Consider the following 24,327-nt stretch of genomic DNA (forward strand, 5'->3'; position numbering starts at 1 on the left):
TTATAAATAACTTTTTTGTTTCGTTTTGTTGCTGTTGTTTTTTTTAATTCCGGTTTGGTACACCTAAAACTGAGTTCCATTTGTTTCATGTTTGAAATGTTGGGATTTTTTTAAGCCTCCTAATTCTGAAAGTTTTAATTATTTTGGATTTGAATAATGAAACTTGTCAGTAGCAAGGCAGAAAGCAGTGTCTTTGAAACTCATACCTTTAGGAAAAAAATTTAGAAATTCACCTGTATTATTTTTTGCAAGGTGGATACTGTGAGCAAGATTGGAATTAGAGGTTACTTGTTGAGTCTATGAATAAGGCTTTTCAGTAGGTATATTTCCTAGTAATAATACTGAAATTATTTATGTGCCTGTCCATTGATCATAAATCCAAGAGCTTAATTAGCTCTTACTTGACTAGTTTTCTGCTGAAATTTGCATTGCTCAATAGACAGAGCAGGTCTTCAGCTGTGCTGTTGCAGTTCTTCAAGGATATAGTTAATTCACTGAACACTTCCAGTGTGACACGTGAGGCTGCACCCCAAGATAGTGCCAGTTTCAGTTAAAGCAGCCGCCGTGTCCCTTGCTGAAATGTTTGAGGACAGTTTAAGGATGAGCAAAGGAAACAACTTCCTGTGGATCTTACTTTCTGCGCAGATGAAACCAGAGCTTCTTTGAGTGTAGGTGGCCACTTCACCTAAGCTGTTCTGCAGCACATCGTGAGACATTCCCGGTGTCTAATGCTGCTGATCTCCCAGGACATGTTGGAATGGGTGTCAGGCAATGTGGTCCATTTCTGAACTATCCAAGCATTCAAAATCTTCTAACTGCCACATGAAACCATGTACGTGTCAAAGTAAGAGTTACTCTTGGTTGATATATATTAGCGAATATCTAATGAAAACGATGAACTTTGAAAAAGAACTGCTCTGATATATTTGACAAGAACACACAGTGCCTTCCATCCCACTGTTCTAAGAAATTACTGCCTGGGGGTAACATGGAAACATAATTGGCGAAACTTCATAACAGTGATTTCTTTTAAATGTCGTTAGGTGTGGGCATGCTAACAGCAATAGAGCATTGGCTTGCTTTGAGTTATGAAGGGGGAATATAACTTCTGATACCTGTGTATCTATGTACTCATATGGGAGCATAGAGGAACAAGTGTGACTCTACTGAACAGTTTTCTTAAAAATTTTGCCTGGTAATCTTATTCTCAAATGTGCCTTGCTTTCAGCACAAACTTGAGATGTGTCTAAAATAAGATTTCGTTGAAATTTTCTTAGCATTTGTCATCTTTCTTACACAAAGTGCAGAACTGTAAAACTTTCATAGAATCCTAGAATGGTTTGGGTTGGAGGGGACCTTAAAGATGATCTCATTCCAACCCCCCTGCCATGGGTAGAGTCACCTTTCAGTAGACCAAATTGCTCAGAGCCCCATCCAGCCCGGCCTTGAACACTTCCAGGGATGGGGCATCCATGCAGTTACTACAGTTCTTCACATAAACCTTATGTCAGAGACTGAAATGGTTAATGATTTATGCATTCTAGGAGACTTTTGCAGGCTTTTGACTTGCATTTCGGAGGGACAGTTGGGCCCGTCCCTCCCTCCAGTGAAGAGCGGAGCTTGCAGGCTTTTGACTGTTGCACTGTACCTCTGATGGGCAATTGAAGGTGTCAGGCCCTGAAGGGGTGGGACCTCTGATGGCCCATAGGAGCCCATCCCCCCCTCTGCCAGTCAGAAAAAGGGTGGGAACCAGGCCAGACACAGAAACTCTTGCGCAGGGCCAAGGGAGAGGTTGGAGGCTCGAGGCATGGCCCGTGACACTGACCATGGATATAATAACTCATAACTTCTTGGAGTGTGGGGGCTTCCCTCCTTCACCCCCAGCAGATCAAGGCCACCACTTCAACTGACAGACATGGAAGCTGCAACTACTAAGTTTCATTGCTGGACCCTGTGGGCGGTGACTATAGACATCTGTCCACTCTCAGCTTTTCTTTCCCTTACTCTCCTTTGCTCTTATCCTGCCTTTCTCTCCCCTATGCATTTTCTTCCCCCCCCCAAAGGTTATCTCTATGTCATATTGTTATATGACAGCACCCAAACTGCTAGCATGCCTGTTGATACAGAATTGTTAAAATAAACCTTGCCCGTATTTGTTTTCAGACACCGATTATTCAGTGTCGCTTCACTCTAATCCACCCCAAGGGAATTATTGATAAAAACCTGGGTTACCCCCCTCCCTTTTTCTGGGGTGGGTCGTAACACCTTATTTGAAGAAATAATCTCCTAATGAATCAATTGATTATGATTCCACATCCGAGTGTGTTTTTTATTGGGTTACTCTGGCTAACTGTTGTGGTCTCCAAAGATTATGGTATCTGTGTGCCAGGTAGACCAAGGCACCGTTGCATAATCTGCCTTGCACTTTGCAATAGTGATGTGCAAGAACTGCGGAAAAAGGACTTATGGAGTCTGTAGCACAGGGACTCTGTTTCTTTTCTTTTTATGTAGGATGCCACATTAACTAGGTGATTTAGAATTAATTTTAATCACTGTTGTTCCCTGCTTCTCTGAGGTAAGCCACTATTAATTAGGTAATACACAGGGCCACTACACTGGGGTACCAGGAAATAGGATAGTAAACATTAAATGGTTTCTGAGGTGATTGAATTTACACATCTTTTTATAACTAGAAGTGACGTGAACAAGAGTGTTAATGTAAAGATACAGGACAGACAAGAACAAAGCAAGTTGTGTAAAAGCCATCTTAACAAATCAGAAAGGTGAGGTGCATGTTGAGAAGTTTGAATTTAGTAAAGCAAAAAAATGAAGTTGAGGTTCCAAAACAACCATAATGCTTCTTTGAAGCACCTATCCTGACTAGCTCAGTAGTAAGCATTTGTATGTGTCTGAGGATGATTGTTCAGTCCTTTTCCAGGAAATGCCAAAACACTTCACAAAACTAGTAAATATCATATTCCTTTTGGGTTGTATCCAGTTGGGCTTCTGGAAAGGGATGTACTAGCTGTTTCTAGAAAGGGATTTTAAAAATAACTTCAGATACCATATAGGAAATTGAAGTGAATTTGTCTTGCCAAGGTAACCATCACAGAATAAATTAATTACAATAAATCAATTCCTTTTTCCTTATGGCTTTGGCATTTTAACAGATATTCCTAGTACCACATATGATTTGTCATGTTACTGAAGCTGCTCTGCCAACTGTAATAGTAACTTTAATGGAAGTTGACAAAAGTTTTAATTATTCCAATTTTTGTATGTGTTTTCTTGATATAGAAAAGGTATCTATAGAACTGGAGGAGTTCTTTGTTAAAGCTTTGTCTACACAAAAGCTGCTTCAAAATATTACTTAAGTATTTCCCGTAGTATAGATGACTGTCTTGGAGGCTGAAAGTATGTGTTCAATATGATTGAAAGTTATTTCACCTTGTATGTACTCGCAGTGATAATGGGAGCAAACCAGGGCAAGGCAGTTCTCCCCTCACAGAAGCTTCTCTGGTAAGTCTGGGACAGAAAGTTGGCAACTGCACCTCATGGAGGAAGGAGGCAGCACAGTCCTTCAGGCACACAGGTGTGGCCATGAAAATGCCAGAGGAGTGTGTTATGGAGCTCTCCTGAATAATGCCTTGTGTTCCATCACAGAGCAGTGTCATTAGATTATAATTTTCCTTAATTTAGAACAATCATTTTCACCAAAAATTTGAATTGAGGTCCATTCTGAATTCTTATCATACACACAACCAAACTTGAATGATGAATGTGGCAGAGTACCTGCTGAGGAAAGTTCAAGTGTCCTTTCTGCATTTCACTTGGTGCAGAAAAGAGCTCTTGCATAACTGAGGGGAGCACACTTTAAAAGTTACTCCTGTTGCATTGATAATACCGATAAGAACATTTCAGCATCTGCAAGTCGAAGTGCTGTGATTAAGTGAAATCTCACAGTAACACTACTTACAAGGATAGTACGTCCTTTTTGGCTTTGAAGTCAGCATGTTTGTTTATAAGCGATTAATAATAATCGAGAAGAATAGTTTCTAGTGAGGAATTATCATTTCTTGAAGGGATAACTTTTATTTCAATGTAGCCTGCTATGGGAGGGAGCTACCAGAATTAAGTTTTAAATAACAGAAGTCAGATAAGCTGCTCTAGTAACCTACATTTAGGGATAGCGTGTTCATTTGAAGTTAATTTGAGCTGACAGTTGATCTCTTTTATCTAGAATTAGTAAATAACGTGCTATTTATTATCTCTCTCTCTTAGAAGGTGTTGTATGAAGTGATGAATTACAGCTCTGAAAATCTGAGTCTGATTCTAGTTATGTGCCAGATATGTAATTTACCTTTCCTAATGCTGTTTTAATACAAAAGACAGGACTAAGAGAGTTGTAAGCAAGTATTTTTATTTCCTTGTTGGAGGGCTTTGATTTTTGTGATACTAAGTCAGTTTGCTTGGAAATTGATATTCTAAAGTCACACATTTATTGAAGATTACTTCCATCAAGTATTCATGAGCCTTGAAACAGAAGTTAATAAGTAGAATTTGTTTTTCTGACTGGTTTAATATCTTTGTCGTAAATCATCATGTATTCAAGTGAAAAAAATAAATATTTAATTGTGTTCTTTCTATTAAAGGATCAAAAAGGTTGTACATGTAAGTATACACTCTTAAATGTTTCCTTGTGTCACCCCCCTTATGATGATGGAGGAAAATTCCAGCATGCAAACTGGAACCCTATTTTATTCCTTTGAACTCCACCTGGATCTAACACCCCAGGCAGGCTGCTCTTTTGGTGGATTTATTTATTCATTCATTTATTCACATAGTGGTGATCTTGGGCTGATATTTTTTTTTAGTCCTTTTTTAGTCTTTCTTGAGCACCTCCTGTGAGAATACTTGTAATCAAAGGAATTATACTGTGTCAGAATGTTAAAAAATGAAAACCTAGACTTTTATCTAGCTTTCATCATCCCACAAAATATAGAAATAGATGTGTGGCTGCAATGAATCACATTTTGTGCCTTATTCAGTTCACGTGGCTTAACAGCTGATCCATGTAGAACAGCTATGTAATCCTGCACTTGGTGACAGGCCACATGCCAAGAAAACTGTCCTGGTACAGTCAGAGAAACATCTCCTCTGAAGAGTCCTGTGGCCTGTTAAGTGAATTATTTGAAACTATTAATATATTGATTTCCTTTAATTTCTAGACTGTTTGAACTTGTATTCTGTGAAAGGAGCATCAGTATTCTGCTTTAGCTTACCCTGTTTCAGCAGAGGTTTGGATCTCAGGAGGTCCTTTCCAACCTAAATAATTCTGTATGTTTGGGAAAGGGAAATGAGGATTTGTTTTGAAAGTGTATACTAGAAAGCTCTCAAAACCCTAAAAGCAAATGAGTGATTACCTTAATTGTTCAAGAGAGATGAAGTGTAATGCTTTTTTCAAAAAGCTTAAAGAGAGCAAGGACCTTTGGGGCCTGAGGTGACAAGACATATTTAGTAAATATTTACATTGCACAGTTCAAAGCTTCTGGAGGAAGCTATTAACTTAGGCTGGAAGTGAAAAACCAAGCCCCACAAAAACCCAAACTCAAACAAAACCCCCCAAACCAAAGCCCTTTGAGTTGTACAATCTGATGGAATTTTTCAGTCTTTTTGTATATATTTACAGTACGTCAGATGTGGAAATCTCATTCTAAGTAGAGGCTATCAGAATTTTGTTTCCCTTTTCTCTGTCTAGAATTTTTGGCTATTGCATGTATGCAAATCTGCAGGACACAGTATACATTTTCGTGGCATTTTTTGCACAGAAGTATGAGACCTGTAACTAGACATCATTACTGGATGATGGGAAGAGATGAAAGCTCAGTGCAAATGGAAAATTTGCTGAGCAATGCTCTCCTCAGTTCCTTACTGTAACTATGTGAAATGATAGCGGTGCTATTTGTGATCAAATTCAGGAAAAGCCTGTTAAATTTCCTGTCGGTGGCTGGGCTCTGCTTGTTTGCAACATTCAGAACTAACCTGCTAGCAGAGACGAATATCAGCATGAATTGACGTGTCAAGAATCTGAGAGGATCTAATATTTGACAGCTTCTTACTCCAAACTCTCAGAACGCAGAAGCCAGTGCCCACTGTTAACATCGGCAACAGTTTTTAGTGGATTTGAATTTGGTGTACATAATATTGGGTTTTTCCAAGGTTCACAATTTGACTGAATGTTTTAAATTCGTAAAAATATTTCAGAAGTAGCTGCACTTATAGATTCAGTATCTTCTGGGAACATTTTTTGCAGCTTTACAGAGGTGTGAATGTACTTACAGAAGCAGTTGGATTGCTTTAGACTAATGAGTTACCACTTGTCATCTCTGACTGCTCTATTTCCAAACTAGAGCGTATTCAAAAGGTCTTTGATTTAATATTTGACATTATATGTGTGTGTGTGTGCACTCTTGTGTTAAAAAAAAAAAAATCCTAACCCAAAAAACCTCAAAACCAACAAACATATTTACAAATATATATAAAAACTTGTGTGAACTTTTCTGGTTTTTTCTTTAATTGGTTTCATTTTTCATTATGTAGAACTGCATTAATTTAGCTCTCAGTAGAGTCATGTTGGTCAGTGAGGAAGACACTGGCTATTGGAGTCCTGTAACTCCAGCAGTCAGATTGACTGTTCTTGTTCATGGTGGGTGAGTTCAGAAGCTTAATTTATCTGTTAGCACAGTCACTCCTATCCCAGTAACATAACACCTATCCTTTATGTAATCCTCCCTTCAGCCAGCTGATGAAAAGCCAAAAAGAACAACTTTTGGTAGAACTCGATGTACATTAAATCAGGGGAAGGAAAAAGAAATATGTTGAAAACGGTAGAACAGACTAAAATGTGTTTGGTGTGCAGGAAATATTGTTAAGCAAAATAAAAAACATGAATTAAAAAATTACATGCTGCTCTTTGTAGTTCGAATGAGAGAAACAGGTTAATAGAAATCTGGGACAGACAATTGTGAGGTTTAAGCCTTTTGTGATGGAATTACAAAAGCAGTCATAATTGGGCACTAAGACTTCCATGTTGAAAAATGTATTATTTGGGGACTGTCTTTAAATTTGAACATAAGCAAAGTACTTCAAGCAGATCACGTAGTTTTGTTATCTAATTGTGTCCTATTGCACCAAGCTGGTGCCTGGAACATCTTACTTTCTGGCAGTGGGGTTGTTACAGCCTACAATGCCTTAACTTAAACAATAAAAAAGTACATCAAGCAAATTCATTTTCGGAGAACACCATTGTCATATAGGAAATAATTGCCATGGCATTTGTTGCATTAAGTGGCCAGCTTGTTTTTATATACTGCAGTAAGGAGCTGAGCAAGGGGTCTCCAGACTCTTGGTGTTCTGCACAGTGGGTTCCCACCCCCCCTCTTTCAAAGGGAGCGCTGTCTCCTTCAGCGCAGTGCAGGACAGCGAGCGGCATCAGCTGACTCGAGTATTAGTTTCATGGTACAGGGGGAAATGAAGCATTTGTTTCCAAAAGTTTTCACTCCTTCGGTGTAATGGTGAGCATATTGTTGCTGGTTTGGGGCATTTTTTTTTACTTGATGTTATAATTAAGCTAAGAAAGTAAATCTGTATTTTTTGGAGTGTTTGCTACAGGTGTCTGTTCGATTAGACAGTTCGGGGAGCTGAGGAAAACCAAGGCCAGCTCCTCCTCTGCTGACCTTTTGGGGGGAGGAGGGGGAAGTCAGGAGTGATATAGGCATAAAGTGACAAATTATTACAACCACATAGCTTCATCCATATTACTGTCCTGCTTGATTCTTTCTAAATAATTTAATTTGTGTTGGTAAATTTCCTGATGTAGAAGATGCCTTCTAAAGTTTGATATTGCTAAGTCATCCTCAGTTAAGTATGTGGCATAAAGGTTTATATTTAGCACTTCAGTGCAGCAATGCAGTTAGGAATAGCAAATTGCTTTCTTTCTCACTTGGCTGCAAATAATTAAAGTTCAGAAGTTAGCATATAAGTCATTGCTTCAGTATATAATTTTTCGAGTGTGTGTTTCTGACAGTGAATTAAACAAGCTAGTTTCACTGTATGAATTAGCATTCTCTTTTCCATGATATTTTCTTGTGCTTTAGCAACATATATTCGTATTTCTCATCAATTTTTGCCCAGTAATTATGAGAGAGGAGAAACTCTTAGATCTTGGAAAAATGAAATCTTTTTACCACCATGGTAACACAGCAAATCAAACTTTTTTTTTTAATGTATTTCTGGAAGGCGATATTTAATCGGTGTTGCTTTTGGAGAGAATACATGTTCCATAATTATATGCACAGAAGATCATGTTAAATTCAGAAGGTGAGATGATTTTCTAGGGAGTTTGTATAAGTTTCTCCAAGTATGATTGGAACTGGAATTCCAGTGATGATGGAGTTGATATTGAGGAAACTGTACATAGGATACAAGAAGCTGCGTGGTTCTCCCTCATTACCACTCCTGGCTGTTCGGTGATGTGCAGGGGATCTCTTGTATCCTCCTCACAGTTTTGGATTGTTGTGTTTAGGTGTGATTCCAGCTCTGTTTGCAGTTACAGAGAGTGGGAAGTGCAATCTCCAAGCATGATTCCCAAGCATGGAATTCATGAGAACATGAATATCTATACTGATGCCTTAGGCATCGACACAGTACCCATCTTACCTAGTTTTCCTTCCAATAGGGATGGCCATTTCAGGCTGGAGGTTGGTGTTTAGTATTTCACTATCTGGAATTCAACTTTTATTCCATTGGAATAGCATGGGGTTTTCCCAGATAGGTAATAAATATATTGGACTGTTTTGTGTGTGTGCTTATTTTCAGTATTTCAGTATTTATGTAGAGGAACAGAGGAGAATAGAGGCTTATAGGGAAGATGAAGAAGGTGCTTATTTTTCCTTCTGCTCTCCTGAGCTGAAATACATGGGTATTGTAAACTGGCAAAACTGTGGGATGAGTTTTGCATGAAGATATTGTGAAAGCATTTCCTCTCCCTCTCTGCTGCTGAGGCGTGCGTTCTTCCTACTGTTCTCCTTCCTACTGTTCTTCCTACTATTCTCCAGGGAGAAAATCATGCCTGATTTTTCTGTATCCTTTTAACAGTTCCTTTCCCACAGGTGTAAACTGTGCAACCTAAAGGATCAGGCTTAGCTTTTTGAAATGCATCTTAGTGTTTAGTGGGTGCTTGAACTTTTATCCTGAGACTCCTGGCTAAATCCTCAGTGACACAGTGCAGTAAAGGTGACAGCAGAGTGTTCGCAAACCTTGGATATCCAATAGTGCAACAATGTGACTTGTAGTTTGAAACCTCTGTGAGAATGTATCTCCGTGTTTCCTGGAATCATTTTGACCTCTAATTCACATATTTATAGGAATGGTTTTATACATACTAATAAATTCTGTTGATTTTAATATGTAGTTACCATGCAAACAGAAAAATGCGTGTCTGCTACGTTATGTTTACTGTGTTGATATGTTTCTACAAAATGAATATTGTTTTTAGTAAGTTGCATTTTCTTTTTTCTTTTTTTCTCCCCTGTGGTTTTGTTGTGCAGAGCTCTGGCATTGAAACATTAGTGGAGGAGCTTTGCTCCAAACTGAAAGACCTTCAGAGTAAGCAAGGTGAGGAAAAAAATATTTAACCTTCTGAGGCCGTGTGTTGTATTTATCAACTGTGCAACATTCTGAGACTTGGGAGTGGGGGACTAGGCTTTTATTTCAGTAGCTTTTAGTACAAGCCATGTAATTTTAAAATACATTTGAATAATTTCATTCAAATAGTTTAAGCAAATCTGTACTGGTGTGCTTTATTTACCTCAGAAATAGCCAGTCACAAATGGAGTTTTCCTCATGAAAAGCTGTAACTGTTTGTATCCATTATGCCTGCTTTTTTAGTAAATATTCCAAATTCAGCATCCCCCTCCCTACCAAAAGTAACGAAAATGAAGTGGGTATGATTCTGTTCCATTTGTGTATTGGTACTTGCAAAGAGTAGATTTGCCTCAAAGTAGTTATGTACTAACTACTCTTGTGAAAAGCATCCAAGTAGCTCTCACAGAGAGGTGTACTTAAAATTCCCAGGCTTTAGGGGAATGGTCATGGGGACGTTATGTTGTCAAGCTTAGGGTAGAGAGCATGATGTAAAGTTGTGGTGTCTCCAGTGCAAGTTCATTGCACGTGTTTGTTCAGACACATAGCAGCAGCCTTGGACACTTTGAGTAAAATTAATATGCTTATCACGTAGTATAAATAGCTGTAAATAAGGGATAGACATCTACCTGCTTAAAGCATGATTTTAGCTGTTTCCATTCCCTTTTTCTGTATTTGAACTCAGCTCTTAGTATTTCATAGTGCTGTGATGTGACAGTTTCTTCCTGAGCGAAGGTGATGTTGAGCATTTACTTGGAAAAAAAAATACTATGTCTCACAGCATTTTTTAATTATTTTAAAGGTTTTAATATAAAGAACTAGAAATTCTGAGAATCACTTCTCACACAGGAATTATGACTTTACATCCACTCAAAGTACAGCAATTACTGCAGGAATATTTCCTTTTAGTGAAATATGTGAGAAGTTAAATGTGACCAACACAAAAATATTTAGTCAGATAATTGAATTTTTAAAATATTTTTTGTGTCTTGTGGCAATGCAGGAATGAGGTAGGGATTTGGATGGGAAACAACTAAAAATTCAGTAGGAAGTCTCCTGGGGGGACATTGCTAGCCATAAGGTTGCATGTAGCTTCTGGCCAGTTGTATTAGGTCAAATTTGCAGGACTTAACAAAACAGCTGTGGAAAACTTGAATCTTGGGTGGTAACTTGTAATTTCTTTATATTATTTACAGTGATTTATGGAAATTTTACTACTATTACAGGTATACATCCTGATGCTTTTTGTTAAATGCTGTTATAAAATACACTGGCTTTTTGAATTTTTCTGTTAAGCATTTGGAATTTTCTTCCAAAACAGAGGAGAAGATTCACAAAAAGTTAGAAGGCTCTTTGACTCCTGAGACTGATTTATCTCCCACAGCAAAGGATCAAGTAGAAATGTATGCATTTTTTTTCTTATTATTATCTGATACACTTTTCTTTTTTCTCCTTTTACTCCCATATTTTAACACAGTAAAATTAACTTAGTGGGGAATCTGTTTCTGTGGATATTAAGAAATACATTTTTTCCTGCCATCTTCTTTTGTTAATCTTAAATATTTAAATATAAGCACTTGGTACCATGGGCTAGTTTAATTTCTGCCATAGTCCTGACTACTTTCGTTTGACTATATGCAGAACTCAAACCATACTGTGTTTTAGTTTCCTTAAGACTAAGTCAATCAGCCAAATTAAAAGCCTTTAAAACAGCATTAATTGACATGTTGAACTTCCAGGGAGAGAATCAGTTTCCTGGATTCAGAACTCTCTGTCTTCTGTTGCAGAAATGGCAAACAAACCTTTTTGCAGCCTTTAAACTGTTGATAACCAAAGTGATCTCCTAGTTACGAGTACCCGAGTCCAGTGTTACTGAAGTACCCAGGAATTCTATCATTGACCTCTCTTGGAGATACAACTGCTTCTGTATCTCTTAATAATAACCTTTGGTAGCAACAGTCTAGTAGAATTGTTACTAAATGGATGATACTTTTTCAGGGAACTGATTGTGCTAATGTGCATGTAACTGACTTATAGAAGTTTTTAATAGGTTTTCATAAAATATATGTGATTCAGTATAAATCTCTCTGCTGTCAAACATGTACTACTTTAAACATTGCAGAAAACTATATTTTAATCTTGTCCCTGTTGCATAAAGCTGTTAAGCATCTTAAAGTACTCAAGAACTAATCTTTTTTTTAATAGCTTTTTCTTAATAACTGGATGATCAAACTAGGTAGAACTTAACAGGTAGTGACTCATTTCATAAAGGAGAGTTTTAAAAACTGGAATTCAGGACTCAACTAACTGAAATTCAGGACTTCTTCATTTATAATCTAAATCAAACATGTTTAAGAAGACTAGTGAATTGCTACATTATCTAATAAACCTAGGGAGAGGCCGTCACTGTTGTAAGCATCCACAATTTCTCTATACAGTGACATTTAGTCTGAAAAGGGAATTGTTTTACTTGTAGACAGTATATTTCTAAGCACTTCTAAAGCTTGTCTTATTTCCCCTTTGATATCATTCAGATAGTGCAATGAGTGGCTTGTGCATATATAGAGCAAACTAGATTTTTTAGGTTGTTGGTGTTTTGGTGTGTTTTTAGTAATACTTTCTAATCTTAATGCCCATCTGAAGCTCTGTGATCCAAATGTCCCTTTTGTTTTGCTTTTAGGTACTATGAAGCATTTCCTCCTCTTTCTGAAAAGCCAGTTTGCCTGCAGGAAATTATGACTGTATGGAATAAATCCAAAGTATGCTCTTACTCTAGCTCCTCATCTTCATCCACTGTTCCACCAACTAGCACGGATACATCTTCTCCAAAGGACTGCCACAGTGAAAGTGAAGTAACTAAAGACAGAAGTAATAAAGTATCGGCCACTGTACAGGAAAGAACCCAGCAGAAGAAAAGTAAAAACGAGAAAGAAAACAAATTTAGTAGCAACACTGTTGAAGAGAAGCCTGGTCTGTACAAAAAGCAAGTCCGACATAAGTCTGAGGGAAAGATGCGTCCCCGCTCCTGGTCGTCTGGATCCAGTGAGGCTGGCTCAAGTTCTAGTGGTAATCAAGGTGAATACAAGGCATCAATGAAATGTATTAAAGTAAGACACAAAACAAGAGAGGTTCGGAACAAAAAGGGGCGTAATGGGCAGAGCAGGCTGTCAGTGAAAGCTGGTGAAAAGGCTGACAGAAAAGTCCACAGCGGAAGCAGCAGCAGCAGCAGCAGCGGGTCCATCAAACAACTGTGCAAAAGAGGTAAAAGGCCATTAAAAGAAATAGGAAGAAAAGAAGCTGGCGGTAGCGATGGAAAAGATTTGTATTTAGACAGCAGAAATGAGAAGGAATATAAAGAAGAGCCCTTGTGGTATACTGAGCCGATCACGGAGTACTTCGTTCCTCTCAGCAGAAAAAGCAAGCTGGAGACTACGTACCGCAACAGAGAAGATATATGTGGTGTAACATCAGAGGCTGTGGAAGAGTTGTCTGAATCAGTGCATGGTCTTTGTATTAGCAACAATAATATTCATAAAACATACCTCGCAGCAGGTACTTTCATCGATGGTCACTTTGTAGAAATGCCTGCAGTTCTAAATGAGGATATTGACCTCGCTGGGACCTCAATATGTTCTCAACCAGAGGACGACAAATATTTAGATGATGTTCATCTGTCAGAACTAACGCACTTCTATGAAGTGGATATTGATCAATCCATGTTGGATCCTGGTGCCTCAGATACGATGCAAGGGGAGAGTCGGATTTTAAATATGATTCGACAGAAGAGTAAAGAAAAAACTGATTTTGAGGCAGAATGTTGCATAGTGTTAGATGGAATGGAGTTGCAAGGGGAAAGTGCAATATGGACTGATTCGACCAGCTCTGTTGGTGCTGAAGGGTGGTTCTTGCAAGACCTTAGTAATTTAGCTCAATTTTGGGAGTGCTGTTCATCTTCTAGTTCTGGTGATGCAGATGGGGAAAGTTTTGGAGGAGATTCTCCGATCAGATTCTCCCCCATCCTAGACAGCACAATGCTTAATTCACACATGCTTGCTGGCAATCAAGAGCTCTTTTCAGATATTAATGAAGGGTCTGGTATAAACTCTTGTTTTTCAGTGTTTGAAGTGCAATGCAGTAACTCTGTTTTACCATTTTCTTTTGAAACACTCAACTTGGGAAATGAAAATGCAGATTCTAGTAGCACTGCTAATATTCTTGGGAAAACACAGTCTAGATTGCTAATATGGACCAAAAATAGTGCCTTTGATGAAAATGAACACTGTTCCAATCTTTCAACAAGAACCTGTAGTCCATGGTCACACTCGGAAGAAACACGTTCAGACAATGAGACTTTAAATATTCCATATGAAGAATCCACGCAATTTAATGCTGAAGATATGAATTATGTAGTTCCTAGAGTATCTTCGAATTATGTAGATGAAGAAATTCTAGATTTTTTGCCAGAAGAAACCTGCCAGCAACAAGCTAGAACTTTAGGAGAAATGCCCACTTTGATTTTCAAAAAGAAATCTAAGCTAGAATCTGTCTGTGGTATTCAGCTAGAACAAAAAGCAGAAAGTAAAGACTATGAAACTACACAAGGGTGTAGTGAAGGCAGTCCACATGGAGATGGCTACAGCTCAGGGGTTATTAAAGATATTTGGACAAATATGACAGACAGAAATTCTGCAGCAATGGTAGAAATAGAAGGAATAGAAGATGAATTGTTTTCAACTGATGTAAATAACTATTGCTGCTGTTTGGATACAGAAGCAAAAGTTGAAACCCTCCAGGAACCCAATAAAGCAGTGCAGAGATCAGAGTATCACCTTTGGGAAGGTCAAAAGGAGAATGTAGAGAAGAGAGCCTTTGTCTCAAATGATTTATCAAAAGTAGATGGTGGTGACTATACCACACCATCAAAACCTTGGGATGTTAACCAGGATAAAGAAAACTCATTTATACTTGGTGGCGTGTATGGGGAGCTCAAAACTTTTAACAGTGATGGAGAATGGGCAGTGGTGCCACCTAGTCACTCAAAGGGGAGCTTATTGCAATGTGCAGCCTCCGATGTGGTGACAATTGCTGGTACAGATGTTTTCATGACTCCAGGTAATAGCTTTGCCCCTGGCCATAGGCAATTGTGGAGGCCGTTTGTATCATTTGAACAGAATGAGCAATCAAAGAGTGGAGATAACGGATTAAATAAGGGTTTTTCTTTTATCTTCCATGAAGACTTACTGGGAACTTGTGGTAACTTTCAAGTCGAAGAACCGGGGCTTGAATACTCATTCTCTTCCTTTGACCTGAACAATCCATTTTCACAAGTTCTTCATGTAGAGTGTTCGTTTGAGCCAGAAGGAATTGCATCTTTCAGCCCTAGTTTTAAACCTAAGTCAATTCTGTGCTCTGATTCAGACAGTGAGGTTTTACACCCCAGGATATGTGGTGTTGATCGAACTCAATACAGGGCTATACGGATTTCTCCGAGGACTCACTTTCGCCCAATTTCTGCATCTGAACTTTCTCCAGGGGGTGGAAGCGAGTCAGAATTTGAGTCAGAAAAAGATGAGGGAGGTATTGCTGTCCCTCCTCAAGTAGATGTATTTGAGGATCCGCAAGCAGATCTCAAACCTCTGGAAGAAGATGCAGAAAAAGAAGGGCACTATTATGGAAAATCAGAGCTCGAATCTGGAAAATTCCTTCCCAGATTAAAAAAGTCTGGAATGGAGAAGAGTGCACAAACATCATTGGATTCCCAAGAAGAGTCGTCCGGGATGTTGCCAGTAGGAAACCAAGATCCCTGTTTAGAATGCAGTATGAAAGAATCTCTAGAAGGGAGAGCGGTGGAGAGCTCTAAAGTAAACTGCAGAATAGTGGAGCCACGTGAGGAGACTGGCAGGTTTTGCAGTTGTAAAGCAGGGTGTCATTTCCCCACGTATGAGGATAATCCTGTTTCTTCAGGAGAGCATGAAGAGGTATGTGGATATATAAAATTACAGAATTTGCAGCTGGCAGCTGGTAACCAGCAGTTTCTCATGTGACAGTTCAATTTAAATGTTTGTGATTGTATAGATCTCTAGAAAATATAGCATTGTAGAAGCACTGGAGGTTCCATCTGAACATAAGAATAAACTTTCTTATTGTAAGGGTGACCGAGTGCTGGCACAGGTTGCCCAGGAAGGTTGTAGAGTCTCCATCCTTGGGAGATCTCAAATGATGTCTGGACAAGGTCCTGGGCAGCCTGCTCTACATGGCCCAGCTTGAGCAGGGGGAGTTGGACATGATGACCTCCAGAGTGCCCCTTAAACCTCAGTCATTCAGTGATTCTGTGAAAAATTAGCCATCTTCAGGCATTTTGGTGTCATCTTGCATACCTTTAGAAATATATGCATGTGTACACTCATGTGACTTTTAAATCTGTTTACCTTAGGTCTTTAGGTTATCTGATTTACATATAAAGTGTTAAAATGTGCATAAAGTTTGAGTCATGAAATGTTGCTGCTTTTGATTCAAACATATTTTAAAATTCTGAAGGGAAAGATCTGAAGCCAGTCTTTTCAATATAGTTACTTCCAAATGGAAGAATTTGGAGTTGTAAACTTGAGCAAAGAAAGACTTGTAGAAAGGATATATTCTCTGGAAATTTCAACATCCTCTTGTCAGCATAGACACAAAAAGAAATAAAACATGAATTCAAAATATCCATCACTGCTACAGTACTGTAAGAAAGCCTCGGTATAACTATGGGTTAAGCTCAGAGTTTTCTTTTAGGTAATCATAGCATAACTTAAGTAATAATCAAGAGCAAAAATTCTTTCCAGCCAAAAATATCCCAGGTTTTTCTTTCTGTGAGCTCCCTGTGCTCTTGAGAAGAAATATTTAACTATTAAAATAATTACTTGTGTGGCCAGCCCAGAGATACTGTCTGGACAAGTGTAAGTTGCATCTTACATTTTCTTTTCCTTACATCTTACATTTTCTTTTCCTCTTCAGCCTCCTCTTCACACATTCAGCAGTTATCTTATTTACATTAGGAGGGAATTTTTTTTCATTTTCAGCTGAAGAGTTGCACCCAGCTTATGTTGTGCAATGGTACACTCCTCAGTTATAAGTTTGAAACACTAACTCATATATGGAAAGCTAACCTTCTTCTTGTTAAAACTAAAGTTCACCTTTTTGTTGAATGAAATCAGACTTCCTTATTTTCCTTCTTTCCTATTTGTTTCTGCTCTCATCCTCCTTTAAGTTAATTGCTTCTCTTCCTTGTGTCAATAAGTTGGTGTCAGCTGCTTGCACAAGGGAATCAAATCTGTAACTTTCCAGACCTTTTCTAGACATCTTGGTTCCTGCTGCTCTGTTAAGCTGACAGAGATGAAGTGTCTTCAGAAGTCTCTACTGAGTCCAGGAAGTTTCTGTGTTTGTGCCAGGCCTTGCAGAAAGAGTCACTGAAAAAATTAATAGACTTAGACTGTAAGTCAGAACAGATTCTCCTTCTACCAGGAGTAAGTGCAATTTGATTTCATCATGCATTAGGGCCTAATGAGTGAACAAATGGTGTAACACAGTTACTTGTGACAGCAAGAGCCTACACTTCCTTTCAGCCCTTTCCAGATCTCCTTTCTGGATGTGCAGTGCTCCATGAGAATGTTTATTCTCATCTTCCCTTCAACCACTTATCCATTCTAGAAAGTAGTAAGTGGCTGGTATAAGTTAACAGTGGTTTGATAGTTTATGGTAGCTCTGAGTCTTTGGTAGTGAATAGTGCTCAAAAAGCTCTGGTATTTTATTTTCTTTAAGTTCCTCAGTGCAAGAGGAAAACTGCTTCCCTTGCTCAGGTCTCATGATTTTGTAGGCATTTTCATAGCTACAAATTGATAAACCACTGAGAAGTACAAAGGGCCAACAACCCTCTCAGCAGTCTAGACTCCAGTTTGGTTTGCAATTAAGCTCTTCCTGGGAGCCTTGAGGAACCTGATTGCATCCTAAAATGAGACAGCCTGGATTAACTTACCTGGCTGCATCTACCATGTCTCGAGAGGTGTGTGCACACTCTGGGCTTTCCTAAGCACCAGTAGTTTGAGTCTGAAAATAATTGACTTCTTGGCTCAAGAACATTTATCTAAATTTCTTGTTTTACTTAAATGTCTATAAAAGATGTGTGTGAACTTTTTTTCTTTTTAAGAGTGGTATTATTTATTTTCATGAGCATTAAACAAAATCAATAGGAAATGCCTAGAATTAGGACAGTCTAGGAGAAACATTTTTTGTGGACACCCCACACATACATGCATGGGAAAGAAAACTTGAGCAGAAGCTGTGGTATTGACCAATTAGTATAGATCAATATTTGTAAAGATTTTTTTAAAATGAAACTTCTGTGTTTCTCTGCTTGACTTAATGACAGAAATTAAAGTTATCATTTAACTCACTGTCATTTAACATGAAGTTCAAGTTATGTTCTGAGGTACCTGCAATATTTTTGCATAAATAATGATTGTGAAGATACTAATATAGACCACAGTGTAATAGTAACACATTCTGTTTTGCATCAGTTAAACTTGAGTTATATATGTGCTGTGCAAACACACGTCTCTGAATACCTCCTATTTATAAGACTGTGGGGAAATCTGGTTCAGTTTCCTCCCTCTTACCTTCTGTATTAGAACACTTCTTTTAGAATCACAGTGTATTTTGCAGCAGGAACTTGCTAATAGCTCCTGCAGAAGTTCTCCAAACATGAATGATAATTATATACCTAGCCTCAAGATTAAAAAAAAATCAAACCCAACCAAACAACAAAACACACAAAAAAATCCAAACCAAGCTACCCCTGCAAAAACCCACAAGCTCATGCCACCCAAAAAACTACGTAAAACCTCACAAACACACCCCCTTGACCCTCCGAAAGTACAGTCCTTTTTTTCCCAGTAAATGCTCTGACCATTTAGCCGTGGAATCGTGGGTAAGTTAATGGTCTCTGAATATATACCATGAATATACCAACACTGAATCTCTTGTCAACAGATGTTATATGGGCCCCAGTCTAGTAGGTGTCCTCTAAGAATGCCCATGCTGATGAGTCCTTGAGTTAGATAAAAGGACCTGTGGGTTTGGTTGGGATCGGTACCACACTGTTCAGGTCTGAACGTGCCCAAGACAGTGGTTTTGGGGATGAGGGAATTCTACTTGCAAAAGCAGTTTAAGTGTTTGTGGATCTCATGACTGAATTGGCCATGAGATTTGGTGAGGAACTGTGTTCACTGGAGTAATGTAAGTGTGCAACCCCCCTCTAGGACGGGCTGTGAAGAGAGGAAGGGAAGGAGGGGTGTCTTATGGTGGTTCTGAGGTCAGCAGTGTAGCAGATAAGCTGCCATAAATCCAGGTAGCGGTAAGAGGGACACAAAATTCAGAGGGGTCTGCTGTGTGCCTTAGAATCAGGGGAATCAAGTGGAAAAAGAGCATGTAGAGTCATCCACTTACGAAGCCAAGGACTTCATTGTAAGGGAGAGTAATTTGGGGCTATCTAAGAAAGGACCAGTCCAGATAGTTCTTGGTAAGTGCTGATCGTGGCAGATGATGAAAACACCTACAAATACTCTTAAGCTCTAACATTCTAATTAAGAAAACATTAATTTGCTGGGGTATTGAAGGGTGGTACTAGTCTGTATGAGAGGACCTAAAAAAGAGAGTTCACAACAACAGTATCAAAATCATGAGAAAAAACCCCAAGGTTTAAAGTAAGCCAATAAAATAAAGATATGGTACACTTTAAAGTCCCAGAAGTGAATCAGAAACAGAAAACTGACTGAAAGATATTTGAGAGACAGAACTAACAGGCTTGGGAAGCTGTGAAAAGGTAATGTCCAAGGTATTGATTAGTGCATTTGTTGTCATTGTTACTGAAAAGAAATTAAGTAAAGGAGTAGTACAGATAAACTACACCTGTTTCAGCTAGTCATAGCAATATTCAGCTGAATATCATGAGGAGCAGCAAGTAATTTGAGAAAAGTCTAGTAGTTTACTTGTTTGAGAACACATGGATGATAGAAAATATATAAAAAGCAAATATATTTTTTAAAGGAGGAAAATGGAACTTAGGGTGTTACCAAGGACTCTTTTAAATTCCCTAAAGAAATATTTTAAGCTGTAAATGGCCCAAATGCATGAGAAACTGAAAAAGTTTTAAAGTACTGGTTTAGCGAAAAGATTGTGCTCTCAAAATAACAGTCAGTGGTTTACTGGAGGACAAGAAAGTTGATAATTTTTTCTGGTGTGGGGCATGTTTATGAAAATCCCTGATGATAACAAACTGGGAAAGTCTGCAGTGGAAGACAGGATTAGAATCCAAAGGTTGTTAAATAGGAGCAGTGGCCTAAAACATAAAATGGCAATCCTGCAGGGACAACTAAAATCTTAAAGAAAATAATAATCCTCTTTACAAACACAGTGTGAGAAGTGACAGGGGAGGAAATGATATGAAATAGAAAAGCATCTCTAAGTAGATCATAACCGAGTGTAAATCAGAAATGACACACTGCAAAAGCAACACTGAGATACAGAAACAGGAATGCCCTTCTGTAAGAGGGGATGGAATTGCTCTGCTGGAGTACTGGGCTGAGCTCTGGTTCTGTCTATCAAGACAGATATCTTGAGGAGAGCAACACAAAGATCACCATTTATGAAAACAGAGTGAAGGAACTGGGGGTGTTTTATCTCAAGTAAGAGACTTGAAGCAGAGGCAGCAGTTTTGCAGAAGCCACGTTCATAGTTAGAGGAGATAAGGAAGAAGTTGTGTTGCTTTGTAGGCTCTGGTAAACACAGAAGAAGTGGATGTCATGACCTTAAGTCACAGTAAGGGAAACTGAAGAATAAGAATTCTAACCAGACAACAAGCATTACTGTAAGGGTCAATTATTTTTAGGGAAGCAGTGGAAATTCTGCCTTGAAGAGATTGAGTAGAGAAATAGTGCACTGTAGTTGACTCCAGCTTTCTGCAGGAACAGAAACTAGATTATCTCATAGGGTCCCTTGCTCGTGTATTTTCAGTGAAATTCAGCAATTAGGTTACTGCCAAATAGGTTTTAAGAACATAAAATCCAGACTCAGGTCCCCTTCTTTATTTGTGATCAGCTACTTGAGCCAAGTGTATCTTCACTGAGTGGCTGAACTAAAATTAGCATCTGATCTTTTGGAATGGGATTCAATGGGTTCATTGCTGCTTTGACTTCTGAATTACTCATGTGTTTCTTGTGTTCTTCCTGATAGTAAGGGGTTGCAGAGCAACAAGAAATCTGTACTTCCAGATTAATATGACTTTCTCCGTGCTTGGTTATGAAACTGTCAATTGTAACACTTCTGATAATATTCATTCAGACCATACTGAGGCTTTAGCGCTTATTGTGTTCACATTCTGCAAACCTCTTGTCATGGCCATGACTCTTGTCAGCATGCATCCTGAAGGAGTACAAATACTCTGTGATGGTGTTTCCAAATTAGTATCTAAAGCACAAATAGCCTATCCTGAAAGGGATACCAATTTAGATCAAAAATAACAGCTATTTACATGGGTAGATGTAAAATTTAATTAAACTTTTCTGTGAAATAATGAAAGTGCCCTTTTTTCAAGACCTTCAGCAGATGGTCTTTACAGCTCTAGATCCCAGCTCTGAGAAGATGCTTTGCATAAATTTTGCTTGAAGAACAAAGTTCTGACCAGTGTAACTTTCTGACTGGCAAATGACTAAGCTGCTGTATGAACTTGCTCTGGACGTTTGTCTGTAACTGTAGGGGAAAACTTCTGATGGAATCAAGGAAATAAAAAAAAATATTCCTGCCTCTTACAAAATTGTTAGTTAAGGAATAGTTAAAAAAATACTAATATTTCTCCCTATGCAGATTGTTGATGAAATAAGATTTAAATTGTTAAGCACAAGCTGTACCGGTTCTTGGTGGAGAAAAAACCATATTGCATATTCATAAATGCTCCCTTAGAAATTTGTGATGTTGCAAAATAAAACTATTATTTTCTGCCAAGAAAAAATAATAAAGTAAATTCCTAATAAAGTATGAGCAATCAAGCTCTTATCTGAGGAAAAATATTTTAAAATATATATATATGACAAAATATAAATAAAATAAGGGGTGTTCTTCTTTTTTATCAAATACATCTGTAATCATAAGGAGAGAGGGGAAAAACCTCAACCTCCTGCCCCCCTCCAAATTTCTCCTACCTTTTTTCTGTAGCTTTTCCATCTGTGCATTTAGCATTCAGGTAACCCAACCTCATACAGGGCAATACCAGCTTTATTATTTTACCTTGTGGCTGGGACTTTTCCTGTGAGTAACTGCTTTCATACTCCTAGATCTGGTCTTTCCCAACTTTAGTCGTCACAGTTTCCTCACCTGCCCAAATGCCCTTGTCAAAGATATTCCTAAGAGTTGTCTTAGTGTCCTGTCATACAGAAACTTCAGTTACATTTCAGCTCTGCCAGCAAACACACAGTTCCACTGAAATGTGCTGTTTATCAGGCTGCCTGCTGTTCCCAGTTAAACACAATGGTGTTGGATACATCCCTGGCTGTAGTGAGCATGGAACACTTTACACAAACAAAATGAGCAAAAGAGAAAAATGCACCTAACTGGATGTTCTGGCCAGCCCAGCTCCCAGGCTGAGGTGTGTTCACCAAAGTGCTTGTCCTTGTGCCCAGATCAATATGCTATGATATCCTCCTGCATTCTTGCAATGCTGCTTCATCAGTTAATCAGTCTCATGATGCTGTCCATAGCAGTCTTGCCAAGAAAGCAGCAGTACAATAAAAGTGTGTAGAACAGGAATTTTCCTGGGCTCCCTTATTTCAACTGTGTGTGTGAATGGACAAAGTGAGGAAAAATGTCATCAGCTGTAGGAAATGGCATTCACAGTGCAGGAAACATCTTTCACTTCTCCATTGGTTTTCCATTTTATTCAGATGTATCCTTAAGGTAGTGAATTGCTTTTCCATCGTTATGCTGGAGATCCAATACACTTTTTAAAATGGTCATTACCCACTTAAGCTCACAAACTCCCTCCTTTGCATTAGCTGCACTAAAATTTCCTTTTTTAGTTGAAAAAAACATAATATTTGCTTTCGTTCCTTTAGAAAATATTTCTACTGATGTTTGCAAGGAATAATTGTTCTTTTGTATACCAGAGGTTTCACGTGAAGTTTTGGATGAAAGACTTAAGTGGACAGCCCTGCTGTTGTATGAAGTTCTTGGGAAGGCTTATTTGAGAAAGCAGACGTAGAGTGATGTTACGAGGAACAAATGTGCAGTAGAGGCCAATGAAAGACATACTATTTAGTATTTACTATTTAAAGTTTTGAAACTATTTTACCCTTTCAAACTTTAGACAATAGCAAACATTAAATTTGTTTTTTCTGCTTTTAGGTTAGCTTAGCTTTTGGGGTGGGAAAGGGAGTTTTAGTTTCTGCATGTAACTGCACAGTTCAGACTCAAATCTACAGAAAGCTCACAGATAGTGGTTTAAATCAGCCAAGACTTGGGGCAGGAGAATCTTGCATTGCTGTAACGTTACAGTAGTGTTTGTGCTTGTGAATGCTGAGGTCCTGAAGTGATTTTACATTGCCTCAACCGGAGTCTCTAGGAGAAGCCTCAGTTACCCTATGCCTACCTGTAAAACAAGAAGGGAAACCTATCAGTGTTCTCTCTCACCTGCAGCAAGACTGGAGTGGAACAGCATTGCAGTTGGTTTGCCTTGCTGTCTTTTGAGTTCTGCTTGAGAATAAAGTAAAATAAATACGAATAGTTTCAGAGAGGAGAGACTTCTAGTTGCAATTTCTAATACCAGAACCATTGTGAATAATAGCTATTTAGATGGTTATCTGACCAATTCAATAAAACTTTTCATAAAACACTGGAAGTGTATGTGAGTATGTGTGTGAGAGAGGAGGAGGAGATATAAAATTGAAAAAGCTGTTTCAAAAGGGAAAGATTGCCAACAAAGGAGGGTAGACTCATGGTACTATTCTAGAGTTGGTGTTTTGTATTTACTGATTGGGAGTATTTCTTCAATTCACAAAAATTGTTATGATGACAGACTGGGCAGTTATAGTAAACATTTAAACATCCATAGGAAAAAAATTGTTTTCTTCAGTAAACGCATAAAATGGACATCAGCTCCTGCCCTTCATCCACTCCCAAACTAAACCCCCAAATGGCTTTAGTATGGAGCGGGTCTTTACACATCTGTCCTTTTGCTTCACACACCTGACCTTAATGCTGGTTTAGAAATAACACCTAGCATGAGGGCCCATGTGAGGGCAGAGGGCTGGGTCTGAGCTCAGAGTGAAGTCCTGCCAGGCTGCCTCTGCTCCAAGCTGGGACCTGTCTGACCTCCTCCTGCTCTCCGGGCACTGAGGCTCTGAGGGAAGCACAGAAGTGTCAGCTCACTCCCCGAGCCATCCTGCAGCACATGCATGGGTTCCAAAGGTGCCTTAGCCCAGGAAGGGAGTCCACTGCAGCTCATTGTCCCCTGCCAGACTCCAGCTGGCTTTGCTTGTAACCTGCTGTGGTTCATCCAGCTTATCCCCTGTGCAGGTGTGACAGCAGCGATGGAAGAGG

General features: G+C 38.7%; 1 protein-coding gene across 2 annotated transcripts in view; it reads left to right on the forward strand.

Moving 5' to 3' along the window:
* KIAA0232 (KIAA0232 ortholog) overlaps positions 1-24,327 on the forward strand; it is a 67,446-nt gene that overhangs the window by 36,096 nt on the left and 7,023 nt on the right. Inside the window, exons 1-4 of one of the 2 annotated variants that reach the window (XM_017828019.1) lie at positions 7,501-7,574; positions 9,609-9,675; positions 11,024-11,105; positions 12,383-15,680. In XM_017828019.1, the coding sequence (XP_017683508.1) occupies positions 7,572-7,574; positions 9,609-9,675; positions 11,024-11,105; positions 12,383-15,680 (3,450 nt within the window). In that variant the 5' untranslated portion in view covers positions 7,501-7,571. Of the gene's footprint in view, positions 1-7,500; positions 7,575-9,608; positions 9,676-11,023; positions 11,106-12,382; positions 15,681-24,327 lie in introns of those variants that run through there. The other variant, XM_017828018.1, reaches the window with a different exon arrangement.

Source organism: Lepidothrix coronata, unplaced genomic scaffold (genome assembly GCF_001604755.1).
Source record: "Lepidothrix coronata isolate B3197 unplaced genomic scaffold, Lepidothrix_coronata-1.0 Scaffold145, whole genome shotgun sequence".
Classification (NCBI taxonomy): domain Eukaryota; kingdom Metazoa; phylum Chordata; class Aves; order Passeriformes; family Pipridae; genus Lepidothrix; species Lepidothrix coronata.